This window comes from Megalobrama amblycephala, linkage group LG6 (genome assembly GCF_018812025.1).
Source record: "Megalobrama amblycephala isolate DHTTF-2021 linkage group LG6, ASM1881202v1, whole genome shotgun sequence".
Taxonomy (NCBI): Eukaryota; Metazoa; Chordata; class Actinopteri; order Cypriniformes; family Xenocyprididae; genus Megalobrama; species Megalobrama amblycephala.
In genome coordinates, this window is record NC_063049.1 from 27619804 (window position 1) to 27644014 (window position 24211).

General features: G+C 36.8%; 1 protein-coding gene across 11 annotated transcripts in view; it reads right to left on the reverse strand.

Moving 5' to 3' along the window:
• stxbp5l (syntaxin binding protein 5L) overlaps nucleotides 1-24211 on the reverse strand; it is a 195240-nt gene that overhangs the window by 98661 nt on the left and 72368 nt on the right. For all 11 annotated transcript variants that reach the window (XM_048193630.1, XM_048193626.1, XM_048193625.1 and 8 more), the window contains exons 3-4: nucleotides 13462-13543; nucleotides 9139-9239 (exon numbers count right to left, since the gene is read on the reverse strand). In XM_048193630.1, coding sequence (XP_048049587.1) covers nucleotides 9139-9239; nucleotides 13462-13543 — 183 coding nt within the window. The remainder of the gene's footprint in view (nucleotides 1-9138; nucleotides 9240-13461; nucleotides 13544-24211) is intronic.

Genomic DNA, 24211 nt, shown 5'->3' on the forward strand with positions numbered 1-24211 from the left:
CAATGGAGTTTGAAACTCAATATATGTCTTTCCATGTACTAAACTCTTGTTATTCAACTATGCCGAGGTAAATTCAATTTTTGATTCTAGGGCACCTTTAAGGCCAGTTCATCCTCTTCTGTACAAAGCACCAACAAGCACTATAATCCAACAGTTGTTGGTTTATTTAGCACATATTTACATAGACCAACGATTAAAAAACACCACAGGGGGAAAACAAAAACTCATCCTGTGTGAACGAACCCTAAATCTACCTCATACAGTTTACTTGGATTGCTGTGTCCTGTAGGTCAGTGATAACATACTCTACATACTATACTACATTCAATAATATGGAAATAATACTAAAATACACTTTTTGTAAAATCTATTTAGTGCTACAATCTAATGTCAATTATCTTCATTTGGAGGGTTATGTCAGCAAATACTGATAAACAATATATGAATGTGAATAAATTGATTAATCATGTAATAAATTTGATTCATTTCTTTTTTTCAATCAGATCCCAAAGCGTGCAGCCCTATTCTGAGTCGTTCATGTTTAGAGGCAGTGATTCATAGCTCTCTGTGGTTCTCTGTTTCTTTAGCAGTTGGAAGTAACACTTGTCACACTTGTTCATGGTGTTGCCTGGTTTGGCTCTGCTCTAAGGCTCATGCCAGTCAAACGTCAGCCCCTCTTGGGTACACTTGTGTGTATTTTGGGATGCAGCAATTAATTGGAACACGATTACCTCAAGACAAACTGGAGCTAATGAGACATGAATGAGATGAGAGGAGACACTGACTCTTGGACTGACTCTGTTTTCTCTATTCCAGCAAACCACGTATATGACAAAAAATGACTCCCCCATGCTGGTGTGTTTATGTGTGTTTGTTTCCATAGCGTGCCACTGTCTCCAGTGTCATCAAAAGGTTAAAAGAAAAGAGTAAGATAATATTTGGCTGATGCTCACTACATTAATTATGAAATAATTACAAAATTAGGCAGCCTATTAGCACTCTGATTTATCTCTGCTACTGTCACAACAGAAACTCTCCAGAGAATATGTCTAATAACACGCCACATTTTTATACACATGTAAACAGGGTTTAGCATTAAAACTAAGGTGTGCACTTCATATTATTAATGCAAAACATCACATTTTATGTTTCAGTCATTAAAGATTATTTGTGGTTAACTGTGGCTGTCTAACATGTCAAATTCTGGCTCAACCATTGTTGTGAGTTTGGGGCGAGACTACCTGTTTGTCCGAATAAAATGGAATACGAGGACAAGGTTTCAGAAACGCCATTACTTAAATGCAAATAAATGTGAATGGGAACTCCTGCAAGCTAGATTCAAATGTGTATCATTTACTTTAGCACCACAGCTTGCGGCATAAAACTTCTTATTATGAAAATGATCAATAAAACTATCACATATCCAGGGTCTGTTTGAGACTTCATGCTGAAATCTATCCAGTGGCATCATCCATCATCCTTATAAGCAGGTTAACTAGAAAATAAAGACCAGCACACGGTAATTCACTGCTGTCCACACTCATTACATCTCTCTCTGTTTTCCTCCCCTCACGCCCCTGGGGTCCTCAGACAGTCGGGGTGATTGGAAATGAAGGTTGCGAGACGCTGGACAGACAGCTAAACTTGTCAAGGTTAGAATGCTAATGGAGCACCTGGCCATGCTAATGTGAAGTTACCTGTTTCTGACTGCAACACATGAAAAGCCCGGATGAGAAAGTGACTATCATGATGTTAAGGGCATTTAGTGAGCAACTGTTCCAGAATGCTCTTTTGTTGGTTCTGTAGGTAACTAATTTAATTTGTAATTTAAGGCCTTTCAGGCAGCCAAGGTCAAAACCACACAAGGCCAAAAGAGATGTGAACATGTCTGATTGGACAAAAAAAAACAGTGTAGTGCAGAGCACATCCTGAGCTTGCTGAGTTAGGTTCGTCATCCTAAAAACTTGTCATGCACAGAAACCTTGCACATTGAATCCGGTGCGTATTAATTAATCTGTTGCAAAAAAAAAAAAAATAAAAATACGCAAAACAATACAAGATGGAGTCTTCAAGCAGTGAGGATGATTTTGTTGTCCTCTCTCTTCTTAAAAAGAGAAAAAAAGAGGAAATATTGGGTCCATCCAATCCTGAGATTGCATAGAGAGGAAGGAGAGTTCCACCTCCTTTTCAAGGAGCGGTGGGATTATCCCAAAATAATCACTGTAGGTTTAGAAAATACTGGTGTTACACATAGTCATAAAAACTTTTATATTCCACCTCTGTATTCCACACTTTGTTTGTCATACAGTGTTTTGTGTTGCGAGACGAAGTGGATCAACTTGTCAAACACCATTCTGGATTTTGCTGTTCGCTTGTACGGTGGCTTTGAATGGTCAAAACACCTCTCAAAATGCTTGCTACGAATGCGAAAATGCTAAAAATTTATCCTGATCCGAATTTTTTTTATGACGGATGAACGTTTCGGAGGCACTTTGTAAACATGTAGCATAAACTTGACATAAACTGTAAACTTGTCACTCAAATCTGATTGGTTGATTGGAACATCTGAATGTTGTACTTGGTGAAATCAGGTTCTGCTTAATGGCGGACTGTAAACTACTGTAAACTGCCGTTCAAAGATTTGAGGTCAGTAAGAAATGAATTCTTTTATAAGCAATGATACATTAAATTAATAATGTTATAAAACATTTAAAATAAATAAATGTTCTTCTTTTGAACTTCCTAAAAATCAAAGGATCCTGAAAAAAAATTTACGGTTTCCACAAAAATATAACCGTTTTCAACATTGAGAATGATAATAAATGTTTCTTGAGCAGCAAATCAGCATATAGTATGTTACACAATATAGTAATGGCTGCCGAAAATTCACAGGAATAAAATACATTTTAAAATATATTAAAATGGAAAACTGTAATTTTTTATTGTAATAATACTTCATAATATTATATTACTATTTTTACTATATCACATAAATACAGCAATTAGTATAACAAACTGTGTGAATGGTAGTGTACATCTGCTACATGTGAATTCTGTCAATGTTTAGCACATATTTCAGAATTCAACCCTGCATGAATCCAAGCTTTTGTATCTGCATACTTGCATACTGTATGTTTTGGGCTAAACATGCCTCAGATGCAAATATCAAATTAATTGATCAGCCAAAAGAATATCGTAGGACTACACAATTTTGTACTGTGATGAAAATGCCTTGTATTTTTGCGACAGACAAGCATGCTGAGTGTCTTGAATCAGTCTTATAGCCCCCCTGAGTCTGTCTCCTGACCCTGCTGAGCTGAAAATCTCTGTCATCTAACACAGCCGTGCACGAAAGTATGCACCCAACCGTGCACACACACACACACACTCAGACAGGCACCTACTGATCTGAGAAAACATTTCTCATTACATGTGAATTTGCATAATTTTAATAAAGCCAAATATAAAACACTTCAGGGTCAAAGCACACACATAAGATAGAAGAAATCCTTGTCAATGTGTGTGTGTGTGTGTGTGTGTGAAACTGTCACGGAGGGTGAAACCATGACTTTATTTGTTTGTTCCAGACGGTCTGATGGGGTGATGAACACAATCATCAGTTATTATGGAGGGGAACAAAGCTCATTAGCCATACCCAGAAAACACAACACGTACAAAAACCTGTATCACATACTACCTCGTACCGCTATTCCTAAGCTAAGTTTATGCACGGAAACCACGCATAAAATGTCCCTTCTACCTGGCAGATATCATTAAAACAAGTGTCCTGAGAAATCCTACCATCCTGCGTGACAGCCCAAGGCTCTGTAAACAACAAAAAAGTACCAGGGGAGCGACCTGAAAAATGCTGTCTACATTTTTATGTGTTCAGATTTACTGACACAACATGATCTCATTTGTAGTATTTATACGTATTCATTCATACAAGAAGTGTGGTGTTAGTATACATACATCTTTTCTAAGTTTGGATAGACAATGAAATGTGCATTATTAATGTATTGATTTTTGGTTTCCGTTTCGTTTGGTTTGTACTGTATATCGTTATTTTTCCATGCTTCCTGCTGGTTTCCTTTGTTATAGTCACTAGTTTGTTTCTATAGCAACTGATTATGTTGTACACCTGTTTCTAGTTTAGTTCTCATTATTCTTTGCATATATCCCTCAGTTTGTTCAGTTCTTTGACTTGTGTTGCTTATGCTGTTGTGTGTTTATTCATGCGATCTTCTTGTAATTTCTCTTCTGGATTATCTTCTTTGTTTTGGATTATAATAAAGTGCTGAATTTAGATCCATTCTCTCCTTATTTTTGCCTGTTTTGTTTTGTTTGGCTTCTGAAAATTCTGATATATGTACCCCAAATGCTGCAATCCAATTCACACGTTTACACATATTCCAAACAAAACTTCAGAATATGCACAGTGATCAGTTGCCACATTCAAAACCGGAGAAAGTCATGTGATAATGTCACCAGAACTAGTATGAGTATAATTGCTATTTTTGCTGTGATGAAATATCTGAAAAGAAAGCTGACATATATGTCAGACAAACAAATATTTAGTAAAAATTTAATTCCACTGACTATTTTATATGATATGAACAGTCAGATTCAAGCGTTTACATGCTTCATTTATTCCTATTGATATTATTATTTTAGGTCTACATCAACCCTTCCAATCCGATTGAAATTTCATTTGGATCACACTCAGTTTGACTGCGATGTTGACATGAAGTATTTCAGTCCAATTGAGTTATCAATCTGATTACTAACACATTTTTGGTTGCATGTAATCGTAGATATTGTCTTTCATCCCTCTTTTGCGATCCACTAAATAACCAAATGCCTTCAAATGTAAACATTTCATTTCTTCATGAGGATAACTCAATATTCAATCAGCTAAATGAAACAACAAAACAAAATACACATAAATCTTTCCTTCTCTCACACATACATGCAAACACATGGTCATGTTGATTTCATTCAGAGGGAGATGTACAGGAGAAAACAGAACACAACAAATTAAATGCTACACACTCCCCTTGGCCTCAAAATATAAACACATTAGAAAGCAGTTACATGTTGGCTAGATAGCAATATACAGTAGTCGGAACAAATCATCATTCACTGGATGTTATGAAGATGCTAATGCATATGGGAATGCACAACTTAACACAAATGTTCATGGACAACACATTGAATTTTCATTTGGCATCTTCTGGACTTATGTGAGTTGCAAAATGTCACAGAGCATTTTGTCATTTAGCTGTTTTGCCTCAAGGAATCTTGAGCCAAAAAAAAGAGTCATAATTTTCTTTTCTCATGACCATTTTCCACCCTCTCTCTGACCCTGACAATTAAACTGACCTTTTTTTGCTGCTGTGCCTTTGAGATTTTAATATAAACACCCTCTTTGTATATGAAATTCTACCAGCTCTATCCTGCACTCTCACACAAGCTGCGGTTTTACTGTCTGCTCAAATATAGCCTCATTACATTGAGACATGTTCTCAAAACAACTCTGCAGTGCTAAAATGTGACACACAATCTGTTAAAATCCAACTGAAATAATCATGTTGCTCTAATGCTAAACAATCATCATATGAGAAGTATTCATCTTCTATCGTCTATCTGTTATCAAATGCATTTCAGTTAAAGTGCCCCATTATGGATTTTTGCAAATCACTTTTCATGCAGTTTGTAATGTAGCTGTATTTGAATGTAAACAGTCTGCAAAGTTGTAAAGATGAAAGTGCATTATAAATAAAGGTGTTGTCTTTCAAAATAAAGAGTTGACTCTGAACCGCTTAAATAAGTCGTTTGTCCGCAAAGTTCACACATTTGCATAATGCCCGTTTACGTTCTGCATGCACATCCCGCAAAAACGTAAACCCCCCTCAAATGCTGTACAAATGCTTGTTTGTGTGGATAATGTGTCGAAAAGATGCTATGTTCTGTGCTGTGAAAGTAAATTTGGTTTATTTTCACTTGGATGAGGCAGTGAAGGATCAGTGGTTAAAGATGGGACTACCCACATTATTTGAACCAGTGTGCTCCTCAGAATCACAACCTGTAAGTATTATTAATTATTAATGTATATATTTTATACTGAGTGTTCAAAATACATAGTTTTATGTTTTAGTTAATTGTACATGTTTCCAGCCAACTAATGTTATTACTGTCTTAATGAAATACTTTTGTTAATCAGCTGTGGGCCCACTATGACCTAAACTTGTGTCCATTAATACAGACTGTCTTTCATTCTTACTACTTCAAGTAATGATAAAGGATGGAGCAAGATTTGTTTTACAAACTTTAATGTTAAATCAGTCATTCACATTAGTGCTCGGCTAGCGTATACTGTTATCGATACTGTTAAAGGTGCCCTAGAATCAAAAATTGAATTTACCTCGGCATAGTTGAATAACAAGATTTCAGTACATGGAAGACATACGTTGAGTTTCAAACTCCATTGCTTCCTCCTTCTTATATAAATCTCATTTGTTTAAAAGACCGGAAAACAGGCGAATCTCAACATAACACCGACTGTTACGTAACAGTCGGGATCATTAATATGTATGACCCCAATATTTGCATATGCTAGCCCATGTTCAAGGCATTACACACGGGAAGCCAGTATTAACGTCTGGATCTGTGCACAGCTGAATCATCAGGCTAGGTAAGCAAGCAAGGACAATAGCGAAAAATGGCAGATGGAGCAATAATAACTGACATGATCCATGATATCATGATATTTTTAGTGATATTTGTAAACTGTCTTTCTAAATGTTTCATTAGCATGTTGCTAATGTACTGTTAAATGTGGTTAAAGTTACCATAGTTTATTACTGTATTCGTGGAGACAAGAGTCATCGCTATTTTCATTTTTAAACACTTGCAGTCTGTATAATTCATAAACACAACTTCATTCTTTGTAAATCTCTCCAACAGTGTAGCATTAGCCCGTTAGCCACAGAGCATATAGCCTCAAACTCATTCAGAATCAAATGTAAACATCCAAATATTACTATACTCACAGGATTCGATGCATGCATGCAGCATGAATGACGAACATCTTGTAAAGATCCATTTGAGGGTTATATTAGCTGTGTGAACTTTGTTTATGCACTGTATAACTGCACTTATAGTCGAGAGTTCGGGAGGGCAGGGAGCGAGAGATTTATAGGGGCCACAGCCTGAATCGGTGCATAGTTAATGATGCCCCAAAATAGGCAGTTAAAAATTAATTTAAAAAAATCTATGGGGTATTTTGAGCTGAAACTTCACAGACACATTCAGGGGACACCTTAGACTTATATTACATCTTTTGAAAAGACATTCTAGGGCACCTTTAATAATACAGTTTCCATATGTGCATAACAATAAATTAGAAATATACATATCGGTTTGTTGATGGACAATCAACAAATTAGAAATTACAGTTGCAACATCTCATGATGAATGTCAAATTGAGTAGCGTATCACTGAGAAGCGAACTGCTCAAGTCGTCCTTGTGATGGAGGTTCAGGTTGAATAACTAGTTCTTACAATATTTCATCATCGGATTCACCCTCAGATTAATATAGTAAAATCAACGACATTGTTACTTTGTTTACAGTGTACAACCACTGAGCTTTAGGAAGTCTTCGGAGTTGACATTCAGTTATGGTAAGGGGCATTTGTTTCCAACTTGCGTTGACCAATCACACCAGACTAGGCCATCTGGCCAATCAGAGCACAGCAGGCTTGCAGAAAGGAGGGATTTAGAGAGACCGATTTATTTGACGAGTCGTTTGAGAATCATTGAAAAATGTGGTGATGTGCAATGTATGTTATGAGAAAATTACAGTGTTTTTTGACCTTCGATGCATGCAAACCTATTGTAAAGGTTGTTGACCTCTAAAACAAAATTAAGAACCTTTCAAATAGCATAATAGGGGCACTTTAAAGGGCAAGTCAGTTAACTTTCTCTCTGGTTCAAATATAACAAAAATATTTCTTCTTTTATTCTTTCTTTCCTGTTCCACAGCAATCAACGCAGTGATAAGAAGCCACATTTGGACAAGGTCCTCTTACACGTCAAGTGATTAGGTGGGGAGGAAACAAATATAAAAAAATAAAGAAAAGCTGTTTATGACTTTCTCTTCAACTGACTCAAGGTCTCTCTTTTTGTACAGAATACGTCAGTATTTCTGCTAATAACTTCCTGAAAGGTTTCTATGCTTCTATACAACTACAAGAGGCCATAGCCCATAATGCATCCGTAACATTTCATAGCTTTGAATGAGAGTGACATTTATTAGAGCTAACCCTGACTCATTCAACAGAGAAATAAGTGTAACAAAAGCCATATGAGTCATACCTTGTGGGTCAATTTCCAGTGAATGAACAGTGCACAGTTTGCGAAGCAGAGGAAGACTTATAGAATACTGTAACTATAGGAATGTAAAAAAACTGTGTTATGGTCAATAGTTAAAGATCGCATGAACTGTTTAACAAATTCAGCTTCCTTTCAGTATTGATATATTCTTTCAACTGTTCCAGGTGGGACATATTAAAGGACTTAAAAAAACCTAATAGCCTTTAACACACTACTCTAACAAAGACCTACATACAAAAACATTTTAAACAATATTAAAGTACTCTAAACATGATGTGCTAGTGCTTAATGTAGGGTAGCACAGTAAGGTTAATGCTGCACTTTATGATGGATTTGTTATTTTTATTTAATAAATACTTTTCTGTGTCTATTGCATTTTTAGAGAAGAAAACCTATGCGCTCAGAAACAGACCTGAAGAGAGAAGACAGGAGCTAGAACAGTTTAAAATATTGAGGCTTGGCTTCACTCAGCCTTGAGCTATCTGTGTTCACTCAATCACATATTCATTCTGACCAATGCTCTAAAGCCTTGGGAAGTCAGCAACTTCTCCTCAAGTTGAAATATTCAGTTCGATTCACACTTTCGATGTAAAATTAAATTAAATAAAGATCATATTTTTTTATGAAATCCTTGGGAAGTTCATTTTTGACTTGAAATATTATGTGTGCTCGGTGCATATGCCTGTTCATTCCTGAAAAAAAAATACATATAAAGAGTTATGTACTGTATAGGCTATACTCACCGCTCTCTGTTGAATTTGAGAGAGTGTAGGATAGCCGGACGTCGCTGTCGCAAGTTCCAGAGATGCAGCGTGTCGTCCGCACAGGCTGTGACCAGCGCCCCCTATGGATACATAAGTGTAACAACAATACTCATTTCATGCAATGAGGTGGCAAATTTACACTAAGAATATTATCTAACAATGCCATTTAAATTCCTTCTTTGTAAGGTATAATATAATGTATAAGTCTGTGACACTTTGCAACTGGTGTTTTATTTCAGCTGATGATATCAGCCATTTTGCTTCTTCATGTGCCAGAAAACATAACTGGAGATCATTTATATTAAACATATCAATCAGCTGATCTAAAACCATGAATTTTTTTATACTATGTACCTAATAACAAACTTCTCACACCTGTAATTGAATTGCTTTTATTCATGTAGAAAATTATGCGGCATACAATGCCTCTTCTAGGTCCCAAATGAAATAGGAATTTACTCATATAGTTGCTGGGAAATGATAAACCTTAATTTATTTTGTCACATTGATACGTTCGAGTCTGTACAACTCTGCTGTTTTCCCATGCATTTCATGCATATTTCATGATATTAAAGTCCTCCTTGGATAGAGACCGCAAATAGTCTGAAAAGAAAGAATTGCCACAAGTAAAGCTGTGCTCTGTATTACAGAGCTCAGGGTGATGTTCATGGTTAATGGAGGACAGAACAAGGGGAAAGAGCAAAAAGTGATGAAAGTGTCAAAAAGTGTGAGTGTGAAAAATCTCTTTTCCACTGTACCTGACACTGTCAGAATGACCCGGTTTATCTGGAAGACCTATATAATTTTGAAGTCTGTATCTAATTTTCTTTTCAAAGCCATGCACAATGTTCAGGAAGCAAATAATTCAGCTTGTAACCTGGAACAATGAGTGACATTTCAGGTTCTGAATGAGAACATGGCAGTATTATTCTGAATGTGTTTTATCAAATCACTGCCTAAACTGAGGGTGAACATAGGCCAAAAGAAAGTCTATAGGAATAGGAAGTCTATATCTTCCTCATGATTGTGTAGTTTTGGCACCATCTTTGTTCTCATGTCTGTTTCTCTCAGTGCACTGAATCCAGATCCGTCAGTCAGGTGACTGACAACTGTGTTTCCATGGAAATGGTGTTTAGATAAACATAGATTGCACCAGTGCACCAAAGGAAAAAGCCAGAGAAAAAAAACATTGAGAGGAAACTTTAGTTGGGCCGTGTTGAAGTCAGTGTGAATTCCCATTTTACTTCCATGATTTCCAAGTAAAATGGGATATACAACAAGAAAAACAAAGTAGGGTGTGACTACATTGAATTCTTCAGGCAGCATCGTCAGCTTCATCATTTCAGCCAACACTAACTCAGAAAACACTAGTTTATAAATAAATAATTGAAATGTCTCCTTGCTATTTTTTTCCAGACACATACATAATCATTATTTTTGCCGGTGCTTTGCGGAAAGTTTTATACATGCGCTTGAGCGTGGAATAGGCTATACGCTTATATTAAACGCTCATTAGTTTAGTATTATTCTCATTATATATTTAAGTAACTAAATTAATATAAATGTGTGATTAGTCAACTAATGGCTTAAATGTCGGGGGCAGCCCTACTACAATAACACTGATAAGAATTTGTTAAAACAAAACATTAACAGCTACTTTGGTTGTTTAGTTGGTTAAAGATGCAATATGTAAAATTTTCTGTCCGCTAGAGGTCGCTAGAGGCCTATTCAAAACAAAGGCATAGCTTGATGGCGGCAAGTTTGAGCACGGAATCATGGGACATGTGGTCTTCACGTCACAGCCGGAGGAAAATAATCGGGATAGGACTCGGGAAGAAATCATGTTCATGGATGTGATTATTAACGTTACTGTAGTATGAAGCAGAGCAGGACCGAGTACTGTGGGAGCTGAACGAGGCCGCTGGAGCGATTGCGCAAACACACTCCTCACGAGCAGCGTAACTTTTTTTATGCCACAGTCGCCGGCGCTGCTTCTGCTTTTCCGGTCATGAGTATGAGGTAACACAGCGCTGTTTATCATATTAGACACATTTGAGTGTGTTGAAAATGATGATATAACGTTCGTTTGGTGGCTGCTGTGAGACACTTGTTTGAGACACACTGCAGTAAGCTAGATATCATATTAAATGCTGGATGGCTTGTGTTGATAAATGGCATGCAATTAATTTTAAAACGTATTGTATGATGGAGAAAATTGTATATTACTGTTACTAAAAATAAAGCTGCACCTGATTATGTTAGCTACTTCACAAAAAAGTGTTTTTCTCTTTTTCTCAAGAAAATTAGATTTAATCAATAAGACTAAACGTGTTGAGCTATATAACAATAATTAGTGTTTCAATAATTAGTTATATCAAAACAGTTGTTCCCTTGTCTATTAAAACATGTCATATATTAAAGCGTCATGGGTGTTTCCATGGTTTCTACAAAATAAAACTGGAAACTGAGGGTTAACGTGGGTATGACGCAATTGACAAGTGACTCCTCACACGTCCCGGAGCACTGGTTAAAATTGCAATTTTCTCATGATTTACAAATAGTTGGAAACATTTGGGGTATTGTAAGTACTCGAGTGAACAAAATATAATACTGGCCTAGTGGTTTTTGGATATTTTACTGCAAAATTCTTACATATTGCACATATTAATATTATACATAATAGTTCCATAATTATACATAATTTTACAAAGAGATGTCAGCTGGAAAGGAAAGATGTTATAAGACAAACATATTTTCTTTGAATTAACATGCAATGATTGATCATATTCACAATAAGACCAGGAACATACATTAAAGTTAATATGGTTATTAAAGTAACAGAGTTATTTTGATTGCATGTTTACTATGAGAAAATTAAATTAGAGAGAGAAATGTGTCGCAATCTACTATAAGTGAGAAGACTGGTGTGAGATATATTGTATGAATTTAACCATCTGTTTGGTAAGGTACCATCCCTTGTGATGAATGTTATTTACATTGACAACTCAGTGTTGTTAATAAAATAAATATGAATGAAAGCTGAATCTCTGAAGTGTAATATCTGAATAATGCACCTCAGGATAAAAAGTCAAGAGTGTATGTGCACAATATTTGTCCAGTCAATTCCTACAGTCACATGTCTCACTAAATGAGACGATTTTAAGAGTGTGTTATAATGTCTGTCTTATTGTGAAAAATTTTTCAGAGCATGTTATTCCAAAGAACAAAATAAAACAAGCTTGTCTTTGTCAATTTTAATCAAAATGCAATAATGTTCTCTTCATCTGAAGCAAATTTCCTTTTTAGCTGACATAACCTAGGCACAGTAATGTTAACCGATAGTAAAATATCTATTTAGGTATCATTTCAGACTACTGCTTTAGGTACAGTAATACAGCCTTTATGAAATCTCATCACTAGTTAATATAATAACATTAATTTAATGCTGCTTAACAAGAATCAGCAATTAACAACAGATTTGAGAAGAAAAAAAAAAGCAAAGACAAAAACATGGGATGGGATTTCATTTTTTTTTTTAACTATCCCTTTAACATTTAGCCTCCATGTCTTCAGTACCATTTCAGTTCTCAGCAGGTAAGAAGCTCAAATATAAATGGTCTGATTCCTGGGGCAAAGATTTCATCATCTCCACAACTGACTGCCAACTCACATTCTGGTCTGGCTTCACTTTTCACAAACCAATGAATTCCCGACGGAAAAAATCCAGTCCTAAATGTTTTCCTGTTGAACGTTCTTTACTCTGAAAAACGTCTCATTACAAAAGTAAAATGGCTTGTGAATGCCATTTTCTATTGATTTCAGAGATGTTTATATAGACTGATAGGAAATAGAAAGGAGACAATAATAGGTGGAGAGGGAAAAGTGGAAAGAGTTCCTAAATTGTTGTATTCCAAAATGGCCACCGTGGCAACTCTCACACTTTTCTTCTTTTATAAACGCTCTAACTTCTTGTTATTCATGAGTTGATGTGGTGCGTGTGCGTAAGAGCGAGACAGAGAGGCTGAGAAACACTCAGCACTTGACACGTCTGATGGGAAATAATGACTGACTGCATTAACACCACGGGGCCGAGAGGGAGAGCAGCTCTTGACCTAAACGTATTCCTCTGCAGAGCTGAGCGTACATTTACACTTGCAGTACTCGCACACACACACGCTGTCTATCCTAAAATACAGATTAAAACACACAGATGCACTCTGCCCTCCTCCGTGCTTTCTGCATATGCTGCGCACATGAAAATGTGCTGTAATATGTGTGCCTGCATGTGTGGGTGTTCAGTACCTCGTTGATGAGAAACTGCAGTTGGAGAACTGCCGCCCCACTCTCGTGCTGGCAATGACAGTCCACTCCCGGCCGTCCCAGACTGATGACATCACAGAGTTAAGGAAAAAAGGACAGCCATTTACAATGAAATTCAGATGCTTGAAAGTTCAAAAAGCTTTGAAGTTTGAAGGTTGCAAATACTCAATTGCCTTTTCCACACTTTCCATACAGCATTATGTCTGGTAAGTAATTGAGATGTTTTGTTGTTTGATGTAAGAGTGCACATAACAGTCTTCATTTGCCTACATCTGAGCCACTGAACGCGGTGTATTAGTTTTATTTTTGAAGGGAATGCACCACAGATCTAATTTACACATACGATTTCTGTAACGTTACCTGCTATTTATGTTCACAGACATAACTGACTGTGTTTATGTGAACTGTGTGTGTTTTTGACAGAACCTTATGTGTATTTGACAGTTTAAACAAAAAATGTGCAAGAGAAGTTACTCACGAGACTTGACGTCTGACAGCCAGCTATCTGTGTGTGTGCGCTTCAGATAAGTGCACTCAGAAAACGATCCATTAGAAGTTTAAACTGATAGAGCTTTAAAATGCGTGGAAATAATAAACTTTAATGATGAAAGAACTATGCTATCCATTAGAGTGATCGTGATATAGATGATAATCAAAACCAAGCAGATGTCTTGTTAATATTTCAACATGTTCTCCAACCAACACACCTAGGTCGTTTGTCACTTACCTAAAATACGACCCATAGGAGCATTTGCTAAAGTTGTGCCCCTATCGACAACAGGACACTTTCATTTTAATAAATTGTTCCCTTTTATCTGTGTCATAGCTCCGTGTAGCTCAATTGGCAGAGCATTGCAATATATAACAATATGCAATCATGTGATCATGATAATTGTGGGTTCGATCCCAGGGAACGCATGAGCTCATAAAGTGTATATGCACTAAATCACTGAGGGTAGGTTTAGGGTTGGGGTGGGTGTAGTCATTTTTTTTGGGAGGACAGTCTCTAATATTTGGCAGAGAATCCAATTGAGATAGGAAATGTGATCGTAGAGAGGGGGCGAGGCACAGCAGCTCATTTGCATTTAAAGGCACATGCACGAAAACAGCCTGTTCTTGACTGTAGTCAGAAATGGGTATTTACAACATGGATTTATAAATGATCTGTGAGGTATAATAGGTCCCCTTTAACCTACTTTGTTGTGTATAACTGAAAAAAGAAAGAAAGAAAGAGAGAGAGAGAGAGAGAGAGAGAGAGAGAGAGAGAAACAGCAAAGCTGTGGCATGAGCAAATGGACTCATAAAGTGACATTAACAGCTCCAAAAGCAGCTCCTCACCCTGTTTTAAACAGATCTTACTGTAATGTGCTTAATGATTTATCTCAGCAGTCCACACACACACACACACACACACACACACACACACACAGAGTAATCGAACACAAGATGGTGGGAAGAGAAAGTGCATGATGCCATTTGTCTCTCCTCTTATCTAAAAATGCAAGTACACAGCTGTGTCCGATCACTTCAAAAGACAGTAAAATACAGGTCATAACAATGGACGAAAATGCTTTCATGACAGAAACAAGGTCAAACTCATTCAGTATTGTTCAGAGCACACAGAGAAGAGGTTTATGTAGCATGCATTACGCTGATGAAAAGTGAAAAAAAAAGACATTCATACAAAAGTTACAAAAGATATAGTGTCAAATTAATTCTGATCTTTTGAACTTTCTATTCATCAAAGAATCTTGAAAATAAATTATCACAGTTTCCACCAAAATATTAAGCAAACTAAAACCATTGTCAGGCGCTGTGTAGGCTGTACTAAGCGCACAAACACAAGGGATAACAAAAGGAGTCTTTAATAGTAAATTCCACTATAGGAACACGTAGGAGAATCAAAGGGTTCAGGAAGTAACCATACTTAACATAATCAATACCGGACCACAAAACAAAGGAAACTGAGGGCTTAAATACAAGGAAGAATAATCAACTGAATAGAAACAGGTTCGTAGAACTAATTAACAACCAAGGAGACTAATTAGGGAACACAGGCCAACCAGAACGGAAAACAGAACCAAAACAAAATGAAACTAAACAGACATAGAAATACACGCTGCAACTGTTTTCTACATTGATATTAATAAGGAATGTTTCTTGATCATTTCAGAAGTATAATGTTAGAGTAAAGCTTGCGGTCTCATATCCATCAAAATTTAACAAGGCTTTACATTACATTACATATGCATAAAAGTAAATACCTGCCAAATGCATAAATATGTTGTGATCTTTGTTTTCAATGCAAGAGCTCCTGGGTTCAAAACCTGGCAGCATATACAAATTTTACAATGCTAACTTCCTTTCAACCATACAGTCTCTCTCCAAAACACCACTGTCCAGAAACCTGTTGATATACCCATACATGCAAAATGACTGACAGGCAAGAGATGTGCCTCCAGGGTTTTTTTTTTTTTTTTTTTTTTTGGGGGGGGGGGGGGGGATGGGACATGCGTGGGCCATGCTCAGATTTTTTTTTAGGGCTGTCACAGAGACAGGTGTGATTTCTCAGGACATTTAATCCATTTCAGAGATATCTGTCAGGCCGCAGAGACATTTTATGCATTCTATACAGCAGCTTTAAACAACAGGAACTCAACAGAGCAATGAAACGCTCGAACCGGCATTTTAATTTGACCCGGCTGCTGCTCACTGGATCACAAAATCAAAAGTTCAAACTGTACATTGAAGGAAAAAAGACAGAACGTTCTAGAATAAACCCCACCGATCACTAATAAAACATCTAGGGATTTTACAGAGAGAGTGGTTATTGATGATGGACACTCAAGAAAGAACCACCGCTACAGCAAGTGTGTGAGTGTATGTATGTGTGTTTAAAGGGGATTGGTCATAGGTGTAATTGTTATGCATGCTTGACTGATACTTAATTGCGCTTAGTTAAATTGTGTTTACAAACATGGGCTTTCAACCCACATGTACAGGAATTAAGATGTTCAATAGTGCCTGGGATGGAAATCACCATTGAACACAAACGCACAGAGACCAACACACAAACTTCCCCAGATTAAACTGTGTGCTTTATATATCGACTGCACAAATGGCTTGCTAATAAGATGAACATCCACTCGCAGATAAACCACAGGCTCATCATAGCTACAGGGCAATTTTTTTCCTGTGCATAAAAAAAGTGTTTTTAACCTTGTTTCTGAAACCTTGGTTATTTTTACCCAGTGTCCCAAGCTAACAGCAATCAAATAAAGAAATATAACTCGTATAGTACTGTCATTAATCCATATTGACCATATTGATGATTAAGCTACTTCTGCATTTCTACTTAAAGGGACAGTTCACCCAAAAATTAATTAATAAAAAAAAGTTATGTTAGGCAAGATGTCTATGCTGCTTTTTCCACACAATAGAAGTCAATAAAAGTATTATAAATGTGGTCCACATGACTTGTGCACTATGTTCCCCATCTCCTAAAGGCATGAAATAGCTTTGTCCCAGAAAAAATAACTAAATTACATTTAAGTTCCCTATGTCATAATTCTCAAATCTCATTTGGGCATTCTGGAAATTCAGAGCATGTATCAGTTACACAAAAACCAATTATATTTAGCAACATTGATGTCAAACTTGGCATGACACATATTGACACACCATATTTGAATGTAAACATGAACAAGAATGGGATTTGACTTGAATGAGAATGAGATTATTGAGTATTATCAATGAATGCGTCATTTTCAAGATTGGCAGCCCCTGGTCAACATTCACTCTTAAACATCCTGATAAACTTATTTTATGTACTAAAGAGGAAAGAAAGTCACACAGGTTTAGAAAGACATGAGGGTAAGTAAATGATGCCAGAACTTTCTTTTTGGATGAACTACATTTATAGCTACATCCAAGGTACATTACAAGGTTCAAAATGACCACTGAGAAATGTTTTAGTGGTGAAGAGGTCACTAAATTGATGTATCCATTGTGAAACAAGGCTAAACAGAAATATATATGATCGATGGAAGAATAAGAAAAAGATGGAGTGAGTTAGGAGATGTTTAATAGAAAGACTGGTGACTCAGACCCTGAAAAGATGGGATGGAGGAACAGAGGTGAAACCTAGTTTGTCATTGAGGCGGGAGGTGAAAGAGAGAGATGAGTCAGAAAAAGACAGAGAGAGACTTCAACAGGTTTGAAGTGGTGACTCAGATTGAGTAGGAGAGAGAGATTAAATGGAAGAGTTGAAATAATGGTGTCCATGTCATAAAAGCCACAAACACGCACACAGGTGATGTTTCATGACTCATGCTGGTGTATCTGGCTTTGTGCAATTTATGCACTTCATTTGTCAACATTAATTCCTCCTTTATATTTTCCTAAAATATATTTCAATATAAAATGAACAAAATCTCCATCTCTGCTTCATTAAAGATCCCATGAACTAGGAAATTTTGCTGCTGTCCCCTCTGGCTTGCTTAGTCGGGGACACTTGATATTCAACAATGTTTTTGATCTGCCTGCATTGAAACCATCGTATGCAAACTGAACTGAGCAGGACAATGGCGCAATGATTACTTCTAGAGCTGCTGTACAGCGAAAATTATGTTCCCTCCATCACTGTAAAGCTGCTCCGTAAATTTAAATCAACATTTTAAAAAGCGCTATATAAATAAAGGTTACTTGACTTGACTTGAAATGAAGTTTTGTGGCCTTTACTCCATGTCTATTTACATTGTGGTCAACTATATGTTTGCATTGATAAAACTGTATTTATAAAACTTGTCATATATACATTATTTACTTTATTCTTTCTCTTCTGGAAAAAAGTGTATTTTTAATCAAATACAGCTAAATGCAGCCTTGTTGAGCATTAGAGACTTACTGAAAAAAAAAATATCTGACTCCAAACTTTGACAGAGTGGTTGAAGAAGTCAGTTATTCATTTTATTTTCTTATGGCTTTTATTTTCCAATTATATTTACCTCTATATAAAACTGGATTTTTGTTTCTATACAATTACTGTTAGCATACTCTTTCTCAAACACACAGACTGTATAAAGACTGACAAAGAAGATTTTCATCACAATTATCACACAACTGTGCTGAGGACCCATTCACAGAGATAAAAACGAGTCGCTGGATTTCCTACAGAGCTACAGACTTCCTCCTCTGATATAAAGAGAAAATGATGTTGATGAACAACATGACAATTTACTGAGCGTTCACAGCAAGAGAAATGAATCAGTCAAAAGGGGTAGAATTATTGACAGAATAATTGCGTGCAAGATGATTTTGTAGAGAGGGAGAGAATCTGTCTAAACTATTCTCTCGTGAAACCTTATGAAACCAAACAAAAAAACCTATTGCTAGAGAGAAGCAAAGCATGTTTCATTTGTTTTCTTTCTCTCCTGCATACAACTCTCTCCAATGCTGCTAATTAAAAACACTGGCGTTACTGTAGCCATGCTAAATTACAGACCAAGCTGTTTTCAGCGGGTATCCCCCAGTCAAATGTGTGAATATCTGTGAGTGTGTGTGAGGGAGATTTTATGATAGTCACTGTGAGTCTGATTGCATCTGGTAATATTTCACTGGTGTTTGTGTGAAGGATGCTGTCAGTCAGTGCTCAAACAATCAATCAAAATACAAACAAAAACACTGCTAAATCTGAGAATTGATAATCATGTTCCTCACTCCATCATTGCTTTAGGAAATATGAAACATACCGTGCGGCACCTATAAAAAAGAAAAATGATCAATTTGATAAAACGGTGAGCAAACTGAAAAGCATCCAATTTTTTTTTATACATTTCTACCAAGAAAAGGGAATCAGTAATCTCACATGTGTCTCCAATAGAGTTTCAGAGGAGATTTAAAAAATATCTCAAGCCATGTTCAGATTTTCAGCCTGCAATCAAAGGTAAGATATGTCAACATGAACTCAAATATTTCTCATTAAAATGATCCAAGACTAAATTACCTGAGCCATGCTATTCACATTGATTGTATAGCCCAAAACTCTAATCTTTCATGTCAACAACTGTCTCATTTGTCTACTTTTATCTCTTCTAATGGATTTTAGAAGAAATATGATACGCATGTGATTTTTATTTAAATGAACATTAATTGAGAACTCAATTAAGTCTCCTGAGCAATGAAAGAGCAACCTTTGAGCAAAAAAACTTTCCTCTTGATTAATTTATTAGCCGTAACATAGGTGGGATTTATGTAGTCTTATGTGACAGTTAGGATTAGGCTGTCATAAATAATTTTCATATATGTAAAAAAGATTAAATTCTAAAAATAGTAAAGTATATGCAGCTCTTATTATTCAAACATTTTTTTTCTGTTATGTAAACAGATATGAGCCCTGTTACCTTTAAAAATCAATTGGACTCGTGTGTGTGTGTGTGTGTGTGTGTGTGTGTGTGTGTGTGTGTGTGTTGACACGTGATATCTCAGCTAAGCACTAATATAGTCAACATGGGGAAGTTGATTATTGTAAATTAACACACCATGATGCTGATATGCAAATTTTACCTCACTGACTTCTCGCATACAGCTGTGCATGCATGTGCACCTGCATTCTGCACTCCTGATTCTTGTGCCTTTAATTAAAACTAACAAATCACCATGTTTTTTTTGTGTTACCATGACAATACCATAGTATTCTTTATAATGGCTTTAGTGTAACATGTACATGGTACATGAATATGGTAATCAGTTACATTTACATTTATGCATATGGGAAGAATTTTTATCTACATACTTACATTGCATTCAATTAATACATTTGATCAGTTCATGCTTTCATTGGGAATGGAACCCATGGCTTTAGCATTGCTAGTGACATGCTCTTCCGTCTGAGCTACAGGAGTGTTTGTGGGAATGTGGGAATGTGCCTGTAATTGAAGTGCATCAGTATTAGCCTTCTATCAGAGTCTGGCACACATTATTTCCCAATCTCCTTCCATATAATTTCTTGTTCCTATCTATAAAATGGCAAAAATGGAAAATTTAAAAAACAATTAACATCATTTTCCTCAGGTGATCTGGATAAAAAATCTCCTACATCACACAAATAAAACTGGCCCACTGTAATATGGCTCACTCAATAGTGTTTGTTTGTCCAGCCTGACAAAATCACTCAAAGATAAATCAATTCAAGCAGCGTACTGCAGTGTTTATGTTTTGTATTGATTACTGGTGACAGGAAATGTAAAAAAAAAAAAAAAAAAAAAAATCAAGACTGGCCCAGTACTGGAATGTGCAAAGCTCCTCGCTATCATACCCGATAGCATGATACAGTAACTGAATGCCTGGATGACATGGAGCGTTTGCTGAGATTCTAAAAGACATGCAAACTTTTCCATGCAAGACATGGAAACCTTTTGTCCCATTAGGCCACAGAAGCTGAGGAGCTATCAAATTCAAACAATTGAAAATGGGGAACAGAATTGTGAGCTGGGCATCTCTTTTCAAGTGTAAGCAGAGTGTAAGCAGTGCATATTTTTTTTCTTTGAATATTTTTCAGTGCCCATGTTAACAGACTAGAGCATTCACACTGCACGTGCGAGGCGGCCGCAGCAGTGCGGAGCAGGATCAGGAATAGCAGTTCTGCAATTGTTTTACCGCAGATTCTATTTTTGCTGCACTGCTCACACTGAATTAAAGTCACAGTGCATTGTTTTTGGTCAAAATACACCTGAGTTAACACGAAAAATAAATAAATTTCACCCTAAAATCATATAAGAGAAGTGTCACGTGTTTCACAGTCATTATATGTCATTCAGCGCTGTGAAAAAAACCCCCCACAAAAACACACCAGGAGTTTTTGCCCAAACTTCAAAGGAAGTTGTTTAAAACTAGAGGTATATCTTAACTTTAAGATTACTTTTCTCACATCAACTACATATACGTTATGCTTATGTGTGGGACAGTAGGAGGGGAACACGGTCGCATCGCAGCAGAATATGCTAAAGTTTTAACTTCAGCGCTGTTTACGCTCTGCTAACGTATCTTATTTGAAACAAGCGTAAGTGCTTGGTAAGTACCAAGAAAGTTGTTCCACGTGGTTATATTATACTCATCACTTTATATGTCAAAAAACAATGCCAAGCTGGTGAAAGTAGTACACTACCGTTTTAAATTTTAGGGTCAGGAAGATTTTTTTTTTTTTTAAATTTGTTTTTTTTTTAGTTTTATTCAGGAAGGATGAATTTAATTGAGCAACAGTAAAGACTTACACATTGTTACAAAAACATTCTATTTCAAATAAATGCTGTTCTTTTAAACTTTCTATTCCTCAAAGGATCCTTAAAAATGTATCACTGTTTCCATATAAAATATGAAGCAGCACAACAGTCTGTTTTCAACATTGATAATAATAATAATACATTTTCTTGAGCACCAAATCAGCATATTGGAATGATTTTTGAAGGATCTTGTGACACTGAAGACTGACTGCTGAAAATTCAGCTTTGTGATAACGGGAATAATTTTTCAAATATATTAAAATAGAAAACAGTTCATTTAAATTGTAATAATATATCACAATATTACTGTTTTTACTGTCTTTTGGTGAGCATAAGAGACTTCTTTCAAAAACAATAAAAAATCTTACAGATCCCACACTTTTGAACAGTAAACCCAGAAAGTATTTCATCAACAGAAAAATTGATCATATTCAGTGCACACTATGAAAGTCACAGCTCAGGGACAGTCAAAAACTGAAGAAAAAAAAAAGGTTACTGCAGCAATAAGTTTTTAAAAAGAGCTACAACCAGAAATATTCAAGTTTTGTAAATATGTGAACGCTCTAACATCAGCATATCAGAGTCTATTGACCTTGTATGTAAAACATTAATACTTGTGCGGATGCTGCTAGTTGGCCTTCAGTAAATCCACTCTGATTAATTGATTGTGAATAAGCAATCTTTCTCGTATCTTCTCCTCACTATACTGTGAATTATTCAGAGAGGGGTGATGTTTTTAACTCAAGGATATTCGGTTTGGTATCCAGACTCACAGGCTCAAGGGCAGAGTGGAAATGAGGGTGTGTGGGAAGCTGTCAGCCTGATTCTTTGAATGTTTTTCCTTTTTAACGTGAGCCTTTCATTGTGATTTGCCGGGTAAGAATAATTGTGCGGATGAGGATGTTGGCACCCTGGGCAAGTTCCTCATGCCAGATCTCAAGCTAAAGCTCTTTTTAAAGAACATTCAACGAAAAACGGAGTAAGAGCGGTTATGATTATCTCAGTGAGCTGAGGCATTTGGCTTATGAAATGTCAGCAGGTAACATGATTTTTCTGGACCGTGTCGTTTACTGCGCATTTCTGCCGATTCGAGTTGGCAGCGTTGAGCAGGGGCCGGCGGCATCCGGGCTATCGCTTTTAATTATGATCCCTCATTACGCTGCGCACATTCTGCCGAGCCAGAGGATCCAGGTGTTAAAGCCTGCACCCAAACCTGCTCTGACAAATGACCTCATCCGCCGTTGAAGCCCCTCCGGCTGCGCCGCACACATCTGCCAGACGGTGCGCACGAGAATGCGAGGAATCTGCGAAGAGAGTGCGAGTGGAGACATGTGACCCTGACGGAGCACAGCTTATGTGGGTCTTTAATAATATAGACAATAGGAGGACACAGGTGTTCGTTACAGAACGGAGGGAGCTGGCAGCCTGTTATTGATAGAAGATCCTCCAGCTGTTCCAGTATCAGTGGGAAAAAAACTCTGTCTCGCTCAGATAGGACTGCTGACCCGAGGCGACACATTCGATTGGTCTGCTCTTGCATTTTTGCAGGGTGACATTTTATGGTTCCTTTCACACCAAACGCCTGACAATTAGAATAAAGGGCGAGAGGCAATTTGCATACAGCGGCCCATGATGACTGCCAGTTATCTGAGATAGGCATGCTCTTCTCTATTGTTCATTTCTTTTAGCCTTCTCTAATGCATGTGATTGACAGACATAACAGGTCTATGCTGATTATGCAGTACATTTTAGGACTGATCTATTATTTTGTGTATCTTCAAAATAACTGTTTCTAGTGGTGTTTGCTGCAGCAAGGATCACTGTTATTTTTACTATTCATTTAACATGTTTAATGTAACTCATCCTGTGACATGAAAGATACCTCAAAACTTGCAGTTTGTTCAAAAGGGGTGTGCTAGTAGTTTTTGTCTGGAAAAAAATAAAATGGGTTACTTCACTACTGTTAAAAAGTTTGGGGTTAGTAAGATTATTATTTTTAAAATAAATGAATAGTCAAATTCAGCAAGGATGCATTAAATTGATCAAAAGTAACAAAGATTTTTATATGAAAAATCATGATTTATGCCGATCAGGCATAACATCCTAATATTGTGTTGGTCCCCCTTTTGCTGCCAAAACAGCCCTGACCCGTCAAAGCATGGACTCCACTAGACCCCGAAAGTGTGTGGTGGTATCTGGCACCAAGATGTTAGCAGCAGATCCTTTAAGTCCTGTAAGCTGTGAGGTGGAGCCTCCATGAATCTGACTTTTTTTGTTCAGCACATCCCACAGATGCTCGATTGGACAGAGATCTGGGGAATTTAGAGGCCAAGTCAACACCTCAGACTCGTTGTTGTGCTTCTCAAGCCATTCCTGAACCATTTTTGCTTTGTGGCAGGGCGCATTATCCTGCTGAAAGAGGCCACAGCCACCAGGAAATACCATTTCAATGA